The sequence below is a fragment of the Polyodon spathula genome, chromosome 18, assembly GCF_017654505.1.
Source record: "Polyodon spathula isolate WHYD16114869_AA chromosome 18, ASM1765450v1, whole genome shotgun sequence".
In the NCBI taxonomy this organism is placed as follows: domain Eukaryota; kingdom Metazoa; phylum Chordata; class Actinopteri; order Acipenseriformes; family Polyodontidae; genus Polyodon; species Polyodon spathula.
Window position 1 is genome coordinate 5,513,081 of NC_054551.1, and position 13,534 is coordinate 5,526,614.

Here is a 13,534-nt window from a genome sequence, read left to right on the forward strand (position 1 = left end):
CCTGACATTTTGTAGGGCGTCATAACCCTGTTGGGCAGACCTAGGATGACTCAAATGCTGCCGTTCAGGGGCAAAACCCATAGCTGTTGACTTGACGGGTTGGGATGCCATAAACAGGCAGCTATTCTGTACACTGCAGTACAGCATGGCCCCAGAATCAAAGCATACTCCGAGATAGAAAGCTGTAAAAGTCACTTAGTCAGTACCACACACAAGACTGAGGGAAGCCTGCCTACTAGCTAGCAAGGACTAACAGCCTAATATACTGTGGTTGGGCTTGCAAGTAACCACAACCAAAGCGAGTTTCTCGGTCCTGCGCAGTGCTGCTGAGCTCAGCAGCTGCTCTTGCTGCAGGTATGCTGAACACCACGTTGCAGACAGACAAAATCAGCCAACATGTGTTGCTAGATCCCTGGAAAGGTGCAACTGGAGCCACTGGCTTCACACACGGCCAAATCAGGACATAACACGCAAAAGGCTGTAGCGCACATAATACGGGTAATTAGTAAAAACTATTTGAGCAATTAGTTTAATGTCACATATGAATTTGTGTTAAACCACACAGATAGCAGCAACAAGTACTTAACTGAAGTCAGTCTTAAAAAGAAAAATGGCAGAGATCTGTGAGTGTAGTTCTTTTGTGCCCTCAGGGTCAGGGCTATGACTGTGTCACATGCTCAAGGAGCAGCTCTGGTATACAATTTTCAGGTTTAGGGTCTTCAGGAGGTAAATAACCATTCGGTAATGGTTACATTTCGTACTTGAAAGGGAACTAAACTACCCCCCCCACCCACCCCACCACCCCATATTTGTATTTTATATAAACTCCTGGATGACCAATTAGACACTCTCCTTGTAATTTTGTCAACTCACGCATCTTTGACTCAGCTGTCATCTCCTTGGTGAAATACTTGAGATTTGTGGATTCGATGACCTCCAGGCCCTGTGAGGAGGCATGTCAGTGAAGAGCTGGGGAAGCAGGACTTGTCTATTTATCAACTATGTCACCACCTGTCAGCGGAGAGGTTCTGACCTCCCCAAGTTACGCTTCACATAAGCAGAGAAGGGTTATCACAGTGCACCAAAAGAGCGAAGTCAGCATTAAAACCTAACATTGGAGGGAGACTGTTTGTTTAAAAGACCAGCAAGTCCCTGATCTGAAAGTGTAACACGCAGTAGTTGAGACTGATCTGAAAGTCCATTTCAAAAGATGAAATCGGCTCTCCCTTGAGTCGTGACGTGAGAGCTCGGTGAGCCCTGACTGACTAATTAAAACAGGAAGTCATTAACGTGATATTCAGCTTAATAGGAATCATCTTTCCAATAGAATTGGCTCCAATTACTAACATCAGATCATTTTTTTGCTTCTCAACTTTGTCCACAGGCTATCTAAGCTTAACAAGCGTAAAATCCAATAAAGGGAAGGCAAACAATTTAAATCAGTATTTATTATTATTATTATTATTATTATTATTATTATTATTATTATTATTATTATTATTAAACATCATACACCCATCTGTGCATAATAAGGCATGGTACGACTGAATGTCACAAGAAACTCAAGATAGAATTACAGCCTTATACGTACAGTTTTGGTGTATATTATTTGTTACAATGTATGGTGTCATAACAGACAGAACTAGCAGTGTATTTTTAACAACTGAAGAGGTGTTGAGAATAATTTTGGAAAACAGAATTTAAAAAAAATGTAAAAATATTTTTAACAATTCATTTTAAACAATTTTTTATTTTATTTTATTGACTTGTTTTGGGGGTGGGAGGAGCAGGAAAACATGTATTACTACTAAGAATCTGAGTAGAAAATTCACTTGAGTTGAGTTAGATTATTTCCTCATCACTCAAGAACCTCTGCTTACATTATTCTACGCTTCCACAAATTTCTCCCTGTCTTCAAAGCATTATCTTCCACAAGCCACTGTTTGTTTTGGCATTGAGTGTTTTGTTATGTTAAATGTACTAGTAGCAGAATTTGTTTTTAAAAAAATGGAGGTAAGCAGTCATGACCTTATTATACATGGGCATCGCGCCACCACTGTGTTTAAGACTATAAAACACTAAAGTTTACAGAAACATTACGTATAATTATAATAAATAAAAATAATAATAGTAGCAGCATTTCCCAAAGCAATCTTAATTTTGCACAGCACTCCTCTGAAAAACTATCTATGAATGTACTGAGAAAGGCGAGCCTCATGCTAAAGTTTAAATGAGTACATAATTATAGGCCATGCTACTTACTCTTTAATGAGAGGTTCCGAAAAATATAGCACTACACGTCCCCATGTGCTCCTACAACTGTTTAAATAAATTACCTGTAATTTTTCTTTTCATTGTTAACATCCTGACAACTTTTTACAGTTATAACTTTAAAGTCTGTCTCAAAGCCCTTTTCAAAATGGTATGTTATTTAAACAGTTGTAGCAACATGGGGATTATCCTTTAAGAACCTTGCACATGGCTTATCTGCGATGTAACAGCTCATACCTGCATGCACTCGTTCTTGCCCATGACTCCGGCCAGCTGCAGGTAGCACTTGACCTGCTGGCGGATCTTCTGGAAGCAGTCGACGATGGGCACCGTGGGGATGGTGTGGATGCGGCTCAGGATGTCCAGAGCCACGTTGACCAGCCCCTGCTTGCGACCGATCTTCCCATATTGGATGATGGCGGAGGCCGAGGCGTGCACCCCCAGCATGGCGTTGTTGGAGTTCGGGTCGTGCTGTGAGCTGTCCTCATAGGCCGTCACGATGGCTTCGGGGTTTAAAAAGAAGCACTTTGTTACAAAAGCTTCGCTAGTTCATGGAAGTTCAGCCACAGTGTAAGGCAAAAGCATCTACTGCATCTCACTAACCCTGAAGGACAAACAGACAGCATATGTGTATGCAATAAAGGAGCAGTAATGGGACTGCTAGACATGCACATTTCCATGATTTTGAACCCAAAACTTCTGGAGGTGTATCACTGTGAGACCTAACCTTCCCAACTGTGTATTTAACCCTTCGCAATCCATTTATTCTGCGGCTGTCAGGCTGGTCAGGTCCAATAAATTTTTGTGAACAAAATTTCAGACCACGTACTGTTCAAATTGAAATAAAGTGACTATTTGCTCAAAACAAGTAACAAAACAGTGCAAGTCCAAAGGGTACCCTATATAAAGACAACAGTACCAACATTTTGAACAAAAAACATGTTTTTTGTTTTTTTTTAATATATCAGGCGAACATTGAAAAAAGTAACAAAATGTCAAAAAATTTGAGTTTTTGCTTGATTATATTACCTTTAGAATAAAAAGACAGGTACAAAACAAAACAAAAAAAGAACTAAAAACTATTTTTCATCAATGTTATAATTATTTACACCAGGTGAGGTTTGCAAACAAAAAAGGCAATTGCTGACAGAAATGATCTGTATATGTCCATGGTATGGTATCTTTCAAAACAGTCACCTGGGTGTAACCCTGGCTGCCTTGAGCACATTTTGCAGAACCATCCAGTCTCTCTCCCCCCTTTTGTCTTTCTGTCACTGCACAGTCTTTGGTGCGCTTCGATTCATTTTTGGAAGTGAAATGTGGCTTTCCATTCAGCTTTTCTTCTATGTCTGTTGATGACGGATGACCATGTTTTCTTGAGCTAGCGTTGCGCACATCTCCCACCAGTTGTATCAGTAAGGCTTTCCTGAAGGTTTAATGACGAACAGGTAGCTGTCCTGATTCCACCTTCATCAAATTGAACAGGATAGCAATGTTCACAATTGCTACTTCCAGCAGCCAAAAGAACATCTTCCTCCACCACTTCAGAGACTTTCTTGTAAAAGCATAGCTGGCATTGCACCCATCTTCCTGGTGTAATCGCAGATAACTAAAGGCTTGTCCAGCTTTTCAAATGCTCCTCTATTGATCGTGCGCTGTACCTTCTCATAGTCACTGCCATAGAAGGTGCTCAACATGAGCACTAGTCTTTTGTCCTTCCATCCAAGCACCATGACCTTCTTGTCCTTGCTGAATGAGACTTTTTTTTTTTTTGTAGTTTGAGGCCTTGCTTCACTGATACTGTCAATCCTCTTCTGTTGGCCATTACTGTTCCAGTAAGGTGGATTTTTATTTTTAGCAGTTCCAGTAACTTGTGTACAATGTGTCTGTAAACAAATGAAAGCTACCAAAGTAAGGAACAATATCATACACATAACCAGTTTCACAGTAGCTAAAACAAACACACGCATCCCCCACTTGGTAGGGGTCTGATGATTGTAGCACTTGAAGATAATCCTTCCTTTGAAGCCAACAGTGCTCTCATCAATGCAAATGTCTCTACCTGGGATAAATCGCTCACGGCATTTTGTGTCTCTGTAGCTGACCACATTCCTGACCTTTTGTCCTCTGCTAACAAAAGCAGCCTGAGGCACCCGGGTGAGGGGAGGGCACGGGTGTAGCATCCAAAAGAACTGCAAGAAACGTGATCTCTTGAATACATCTTTGAAAAACTGCATTCTGCTGGCCCATTCCTCTGAAAAATATTCTTATGTCCTTTTTTACATTCAGTCCCATATTCTGCAGAACACAAAAAAATGCCTTTATCTCTTGTAACGTAACAGGTTTCCAGGAGTTCTGGTGTTGGTTTCATTTACAATTTCAGTAAACAAAGCATTCGTGAAAAAACTCCAGTGCAGTCCTTAAAGTAGTACTCCCTAGATTACCACAGTAAATGGGAGATTTGTGAAAGCATCTGCACTTGCCAATGTGCGTCTCCATTCGTCCTCCGGCTGCGCGTCTGGTTCATGGTAACTTTCCTCAGATTCCTCAGAGTTCTCAGGAAGAGAAATATTTACTTCCTCGTCACTAGATTGATCAAAATCATCATCCAAACTGCTTTCGTCTATACTTTCTGCCTCATCCATCGTCTGTGCAAGTTTTTAGGCTGCCTTGACTTTCTCTGCACCATTCTTGCTCTGTGCGTCTCAGTCTCCATCTTTTCAATTCAGCTTTGCTCAGCCTGTACATTGTCTTTTCAGTTGTCTCCGCCTTCTTTCCGATCAGAGACGATTAGGCAACGCCTCGCCTTGGCTTTTTCCGGCTTAAACGCAACACATGCTATGTTAGATCATGGTTTTCGGCAATGTCAGACAGAGTCCGATAATGGACTAGAAAGGGATTTTCACGATGTCGGACCAGATCCGAAATAGGACCTAAAGGGTTAACCCTTTGCGAGGACAAGGGACACGTGTTTCCCACAAATAAAATTATGCCAGCTTTTTTATTTTTTTGCAAGGAGGTGCATGAAACAGGGTTTAAAATGTACCGAGAGTTTGGACTTGGTCATCCAAACTCTCAGTTTCCTTGTGATATTCGAATCACTCTCAAATGTATTTTAAGAAGAAACCGTTTGCACAAGTGCTCAATTCCTTCTGTACCTTAAGGGGTTAAGATAAAGGCAGGCATTCCAATTGAAAATTCTATTCCTTTAATACTGTATTCCGGAGGGTTGCTTGTGCCGATTTTGATACCTTGGTAGTGGTGCTGCCTCCACATGAAGATGCTGCTCCAGTGGGACAGGTCATCCGACACGATGGGCAGTCTGTTCCTCCAGGTCTTCACCACGGTCTTCATGTCGTGGAGGCTGGTGTTCCTGCCCAGGCTGGCAGGCTGCAAGCCAGCATTGATCTGTGCAGCTTCCTGGAGCTCAATGATTTGCTGAGCAGCCTGCAGGAACATAAATGCAGAGGTAAGTAATTGAAAATTCTCATAAGGGGAACACTTCCACAGCAAGGCCATTATTATCAGACTAGAGTACAGACAGCAATCATACATACAGGATATATTAATCATACAGGATTTTAGACAAATAAGGATCTGGCGACTGGTAAGTTCAATGGAAAAGCAAAGTCTGTTTAGATAATGAATGATCAGAAGACCTTCCAACATCTTGCAGACTCTACACAGGTGTATCTTCAAGCACTTGCAGGAGACATAAAAGCTACTGTCTAAAACTGAAAGGCCTTATAAACCAATAAAAAGCTTAGTGAGTGTTAAGAAAGGCAATTTTGTTCATATAATCTGGAGGATGAAAACAAGTCAGCTGATAACAATGTATTCAATTCTAATCCACACTTTAAAAAGATAAAATGTCAGAAAATCACAAAATCATATTCCTAGAAACAAAATAAATGAGGTCAATATAATATTTTTCACAATTACCTGTCGCATCAGCTCATGCAGTGTTATAACCTTCATTATCTGCTCCCACTCATCATGCCAATTTAATTTTCTTGCAGGTACTTAATCAATCATTATCGGATATAGAAAAGTAATTACTGCCGCTCAAAACTTATTGCTGTAACCTACAGTTGCTCACGGCTCCCGTCTTTTCAATAGTTTTTATTGGAAATCCTCAGAAACCCTTTTATAAAACCCTACTTTAAAAGGAAGAGAGACTAACAGTGCATGCTTTTCAGCATTAAAATGGCTTTTAAAAAGAGGGAACACCATTAGGGAATTGATTACTCAGAGTGTGGCTTAATGCAGTACATGAGGTGCCTATGGTGCAGCATATTTGTGGATTTTTATTTGTAAAACAAGAAAATTATTAGTTATAACAAATTTTCTTGAAGACATGTTATGACTAGTCCTTAAGAATCCTTAAATTTAAAAGAAAGCTAAAATCCATTAGCCTGGCCTCTTATTAGATTCAACAAATCTCATTACTGTCCTTTTCCTTTTCTGAAAATCTTTTGGTGCTTCTTTGGTTACTTTTTACAATGATACCATTTACAGGCAGCAACATGTGCTAGGTGCTGTATGGCATTTCAAGTTAACCTTAATTGATATTGCTAGTGTTTTTGTTGTACAGAACATGTTCTCTTTTTCATTTGCTAAAAAGCAGTAGCATGGTCTGAAGGTGGGGAGGGGGGAGGTGTTAATGATGATTTGATTGAGTTTGGTCCAGAAAAAAATTGTTCCTGCACTCAGGTCAGTCTTGCGCTTTGAGTCTACAGCTGTTGATGCTTACGAATAAAAGAACTCGCTCTCAAAGTAATGAGTCAACTGTATTGATAGAGAACTGGGAGGCTAGATACCAGAAAGGTATTTCAAACAGTAATAATGAGATTTTATTTTTTCTGCAGGAGAAAAACCAAGATATTTCATCTCTAAGGACCACTGTTAAAGAAACCGAGCATCGTAAGTTTCTGGAGATATGGCTGAAGGCTAAATTCTGAAAAGGAAATTGTCCATTTTTATTGAATAGTGCCTGTAGTGAATTTGACAAGAGCAAATCATAGAATACAGCTGTGCAGCAAATGTCAAGGCACCATCTCAAAGTATGCGACAAGGCAAAGGTTATGCTGTGTTTTTATAACCCGAAGAAGCTAACTCAAAAGGATCTCTAAAGACATGGCTGAGAATTCTAATTAACAGGACCCATTATCTAAGAGTTAGTGGAGAGAAGAATCATTTCATTAGTCTTTGCAGTCACAGAAATAGTAAAAGATTTTGAAAAAACACAGAGTGTACGAAGAAAGATTAAGATGAGAGTTAATCTTGTACTGACTAGTACTAGAGTGGTCTTTCAAAATGCACTTATTATCCTTTCCACTATGAAAACATATCTGAACAATGCTACATTAACAATCAGTACTAAATGGAAAGGTAAAAAGATGTCCACCCTTGTATGCAGCATAAAGAAGACAGATTCAAATCAGGCTGGTGCAATGAGTAAGAATTGGTCCCATGTGGGCTGACAGCCTGGAACACAGCAGAGGTCTTCTCCTCGTACAAGCTCCCCAGCACAGAGGATAAATACTCTACGACCCTCTATAATCTTTTCCATTTTAAAATTTAGTAGATTTACATCCATGTACATATTAAACATGAGTTTAACTTTACCGTCATCCAGTTGCAAAGATTAAACACTTATGCAATAGTATGTCCAGGCATTTTTACATTACAACAACAAGGGCAAAACAGAGAAGTGAATTCTCCTGCTCACACTATACATACATCAAGGTTAACATATTGTAGTCTTCTGAAACGGTACAGCAATGTTGCCCACATATCAATGTGAATAATACCTTTGTTATTCTGTTGCAGTTCCCAGAATTCTAGATCTTAAAGAAGAATGTACAGCAAATGCTGAGCCTTTTTACCATGCGTGGTAGATTATGTTCATGATAAAGGCTCAGCATTTGACACAGTCAGACTTACAATTCATGATGCTAACAATGAATTTTAATAAACCTTGCTATTGAAAAGAACATTGCTTTATTCACAATTATCTCGTGAATTCATGTAGGAGCATAAAGGTGAAAGAAGTGACTTTGTGTAAAATGGTTAAGTATTGCATTACCTCAACAAACACCTTGCAAGCAGTAACTCTGTGTATGAATTTATTAAAAGTAAAAAGGTAAAATGTACAGGTAGCAATACCACACTGAATGCAACATTAAATGGCAACGTATCCTTTTTTACTTGTATTTAATTGATCAAAATCAGTCCACGTCATTCATATCACAAAACACCCTCTTTTAAAAAGTCATATAAAAGATGAAAGAGGAGGATATTAAACAACAGGGATTTTAGCCAAGACTTTACATCAAATACAACTCCTTTAGCTAGACTGCGGCAAAGTCTTTTCATTTTCCCCAGTGCAGATATCTTTTTGATCAAACCAATTTCCCTTGAAAACATATTTTCCACTGAATACAGAGCTGTTCACTCAGGCTCCACTCCACCGTGCAGGAGTACAGAGAACGCAGCAGTGAATTAAAATGTGTTGAGCAATTAAAAAAAAACAAACACATACAGCATTTAAAACATGCAACCTCCTACAGCTAGGTAGGAATCATTTTGTAACTCGGAACAACTAGAAATTAGCCAATGGAGAATCCAATCAGTTTCTGTTAATTAATTTCATTTCAAAAAGGTAACTAAACAAACAAGGTTTTAAAACTGTGAAAATGGTAATTTATATTTATAAGTTTACTTTTCTACATCTCTGGTAGGACTGTGTGTCGATTCCTCAATTCACTCTGCTACAGACACTGAGCACCTTTCAAACATTTGATTCTACTGTCCTCCAGTTTCAGAGAAGCTAGGAGCCAATGTTTCTGTTAAGAGCGGTTTGGACAGGAAATGTGGAGACATGTATTAACATCAGGGTTGGGGGTCAATTCCTGATTATTAATTTTTTTTATTTAATTCCAATTCCTTTTCAAAATCAATTCCCAATTCCAATCCCTTCAATTTAAATTGGAATTGATATTTTCAGAGATGATTGTTGAACTGCTTTAATTTGAAGACAATTTAACAGACCAACAGTGACTGCAATTTAATAATGTGTTGCCACTGTGAGAAACTTGCTGCAATTTTGACCAATGTAGTGTTGGAATTGACTAAAACAGAATGGGAATTGGAAACTGATTTTAAAAAGGAAATCGGAATTAAAAACACACACAAACACAACACAACAGGAATTGACCCCAACCCTGATTAACATGGACTACAAGAAGTTATCTGCCTCCCTAAGCTTCGAAAGACAGGGAGTTTTTGTATTTAGCTGCATGTTTTTTGGTTAGAATATACAAATAAGAGGTCTGGTAACTGAGATAAGAAGCAGCATGCAGAGCGCTTGCTGTGCGTGTATTGCTGTGCTCTCACCTGCAGCAGGGGGGTGTGCACGTGAGACACGATGTGAGGCAGTCTCCTCCACTCCCAGATGACCAGGTTGCTCGCCATCTCCACCAGCCGCTCGATGAAGTTCAGCTGCTGTTCCTCGGGGTGGCAGATAGCCAGGTAGCCCCGGTACATGTTCACTTTCCAGGCCATCTCTTTGAGGCAGCTTAGCTCCACCTAGTGGTAAGGGAAAAAAAACGAATTGCTTTATTTATTTGACACCGAGCTGGCTTGGATTGTAGTTTTTAAAATTACCTTGTGGTATAAGAAATCGACAAAATATATTAGTAGATCCTTCAGGATCAGGCATTGATTGACCCGACAGGAAACAACCTGGGTGCATGTATTTATTTATGATATTCGTCTTTAAAATATAGCTTTGGCAGTACAACTAGGGACTGCTGACAATGCACTCTTATTAAGGCAAGCAGTTTGAAATTTAGTCTGATGGTTAAACACCATTTACTCAAACTAAAAGCCAGAGTATAAGTAAGGGATAAATCCTTCAGCAAGGGATACATGACCAAACAAAGCAACATAGATGCTGATGCAACAAGAAAAATCGTACTTGTACATTTGTATGGCCCATAGATTAAAAATAAAATAAAAATGTATCCATAACTAAATTAAAACATAAAAAATTAAAACATAGCATGCACCTACTAATAAATGGCCATAAAATTCAGGGGGTGGTCCTTCAACAAATCTAAATCTAGAATCAAGGCAACTGGTGACATTAAAAACTAGGATAAAGGGTTACGTTCAGAATTGATCAAAGGGCTCCCTCTGCCAGCTCTGGTGAAGGGCTGATTATGTTTTCAGTATTCCTCTTTACTGCATTAGTCAACACCTCATTACAGAGAGAATGTGATTCCAGGCAGAGCTGCCTGAAGTGGGCAGCCCGTCACCGGTTCCTGTCACTTTTACTCAGAGTGCAAGTCATCACCAGCACAGCCTGTCAGGCTTGATCAATTTTACCTGCTTCAAACTCAAGGCCTTAAAACTTATTTCAAAATCTCGACCATGTGCTTTCCAGATGCTAGGGAGCCTATCTGGAGTAACAAATCACTTCTACACAGATGTTTGGACAATTATTCAAGGACTGATCCATAAATAGCAGATACAAAAAAAAAAAAAAAAAAAAGAAGAAGAGGGGAGCTATAAAATTTTCGCCCTGGACAGAAGCTGGAATGGATTCTACAGAATTCCTTGAACAGCATACTTAAAAACAGAACTTAAATGCATGTTATATCTAGTTTTCTTTTTAAAAGAACAAATTAACATGGACAGAATCTTTAAATACAGAGTTCACAGCATGTGCAATCCTCATCTCAAACCATTTTTATACATTCATATACCCTTACCAATAATATGGGAATATATATATATATATATATATCATATATAATATATATATATATATATATATATATATATATATATGTATATATATATATATTATATATATATATATGTATGTATGATATATATATATACATATATATATACATATATATATATATATATATAAATATATATATATAATATATATATATATATATATATATATATATATATATATATATATATATATATAGTTATAAGATATAGATGTCTGCAATTGGATGATTTCAAAAAAAGTTATAAGAAACAGATGTCTGCAATTATTTATTTCAGCAATTTTTTGGAAAACTACAAAAATGCTTATTCAAAAGTATTCATAACCTGACAAGGAAAATTTAATTAATAGCTAATTGAGGCACCTTTAGCAATGATAACCTATTTAAAATGATCAAGACATTTGTCAATGAGCTTTTGGCATAATTCTTTAGTGATTTTTATTTATTTATTTATTTATTTATTTATTTATTTTTACCATTCTTCAACACAAAATTGTTCCAGTTCATTCAAATTCTGAAGATTTCTCTTGTGCACAGCCTTTTTCAACTCATACCAAAGATTCCCAATCAGACTTAGACTAGTCCATTCCAGAACACTGATTTTAATCTTCTTTGAGGTGTGCTTTGTATTGGAACTAAATTTCCGGTGCCATTAGAGGAAAGACAGCCCCATAGAAGGATATTACCACCTCCATGCTTGACAGTAGGTATGGTGTTTTTTTCTTTGTACAACTAGGCAGACTTTCTCCGAACATAAGGACTATCAGCATATGACCAAAAAGCTCGATTTTTTTTGTTTCATCATGCCACAAACCCTTTGACCACAACTCATATCCATCATTCAAATGTCGTTTTGCAAACTAAGCGATTTGTCCTTGTAATGTTTTCCTAGGAGTGGCTTGACCCAAGACTAGAGACATTGACCATGCAATACTCAACCTATGGTTGAAATAGAAACCCCGGCCCCACTTGTAGTTCACTTTGGCAGTCAATCTCGGATTGTTATTAACCATCGTCACAATTCTTCTACTTGTTCTTGGTGAAAGAACCTTCTTTCTTCCAGTACGACGGAGTGTTGTGACAGTATCAGGAGTCTTTTACTTCTTGATAATAGAAACAATAGTTGAAATCAGCTACTCAAATGCTTGAAAATCTTCTTGTATCCTTCTCCAGCTTTATGACAATAATTTTCTGCCTGAGGTCTTCAGATAGATCTTTACTTTTTCCCCATGTTGACATATTGGTAAATGACAGTAATCATCCTACAGTATGCCAAACCCTTTTATACTCTCTAAGAATGTTCACCTATAATCCAGCATTTACTAGACTTTTATAGAATTAGGTTCTGCATTATCATATTTACATTTCTAGCACCCTGTAGACAATACTATCATAGCATCAAAGGTTATGAATACTTTAGAATTAGCATTTTTTAGTTTTGCAAAAAAAAAAAAAAAATTGCTGAAATAAATGCTACAAAAGATTTTTTTCCAAAAAATTTTTTTTTTGAGAATTTCTAGAAATTATACATTTCCATTGGGGTATGTAAACTTTTTACAAGGCTACAAGAGCGAGAGAGACCTAAGAATGTTAGTTTCAATATGAAACCCAGTTCCGTGTAAACTTTCCTTCTAGTTTCCCCAAAATATAGTCACAATAGCAACATTTATGTGTGTCTGGAGCTGTATTTATTGCACAATTATGTCAATTACCAAGCACCAGCATATTCTGCAATGTTTAAAGTAGACTGCAGTAAATGCAGTTTGCAGAGTATCCCCAGTAGAGTTCAAGCCAGCCAAGGCTGGGCTCACAAACATTTATCATGCATATGGAGCCTCCGGATGAGTACTCTCCAGGGTGGAACCTTGGGAAGGACAGAAGCGGAAGGTTAAGTGATCCGCAAGTGCGCAGCATTCATTGAAAGGCATTAGGGCCAGAACAGAGTTTTTCTTTTAGAAGGGGGGTGGGCAGAGATAATGCACTCTAATGCACCATGGCGCCAAAAAGCAATGTACTTAAAACAGAAAAAAGCCTCTGTCAATGCCTGCCACCCAAGGCACATACTTTTTATCCATTTCCTACAATAACAGGTGCAATCTATTGTAATAATTACAATCAAACCTGGTTAATAACATCCATTTAACATCAGAAAGTCCAGTATTACTGATAGTATGAAAGCAGGAATGGCTGTGCAGCAGAGTCTTTGGTAGAGTAAGGAAATGTAATGATGACATTCAAATGGAGAGGTAAGACAGGCCATGGTAAGCTGCACAGCACTGTTGCAAAGCAGTTACAAAGATGGGGGGGGGGGGGGGTGGATGTCTCAAAATCAAGGTTATCACAGCAAGCTCTGTATCTGTGTCCCTGTATAAAAGAGATAAAGTATGTAAGGCAGCTGAATAGAACCACCACCTCCTAGCAAAGGGGTGTCCAAACACAGTTGTGGAGAG

The 13,534-nt window shown here is 38.2% G+C and overlaps 1 protein-coding gene across 1 annotated transcript in view; it reads right to left on the reverse strand.

The window, feature by feature from the left end:
* The window catches only part of LOC121331158 (transformation/transcription domain-associated protein-like), a 95,535-nt gene that overhangs the window by 35,597 nt on the left and 46,404 nt on the right, over positions 1-13,534 (reverse strand). Inside the window, exons 58-62 of the mRNA XM_041278380.1 lie at positions 9,670-9,861; positions 5,523-5,718; positions 2,509-2,774; positions 874-943; positions 267-359 (exon numbers count right to left, since the gene is read on the reverse strand). Of these exons, the coding sequence (XP_041134314.1) occupies positions 267-359; positions 874-943; positions 2,509-2,774; positions 5,523-5,718; positions 9,670-9,861 (817 nt within the window). The remainder of the gene's footprint in view (positions 1-266; positions 360-873; positions 944-2,508; positions 2,775-5,522; positions 5,719-9,669; positions 9,862-13,534) is intronic.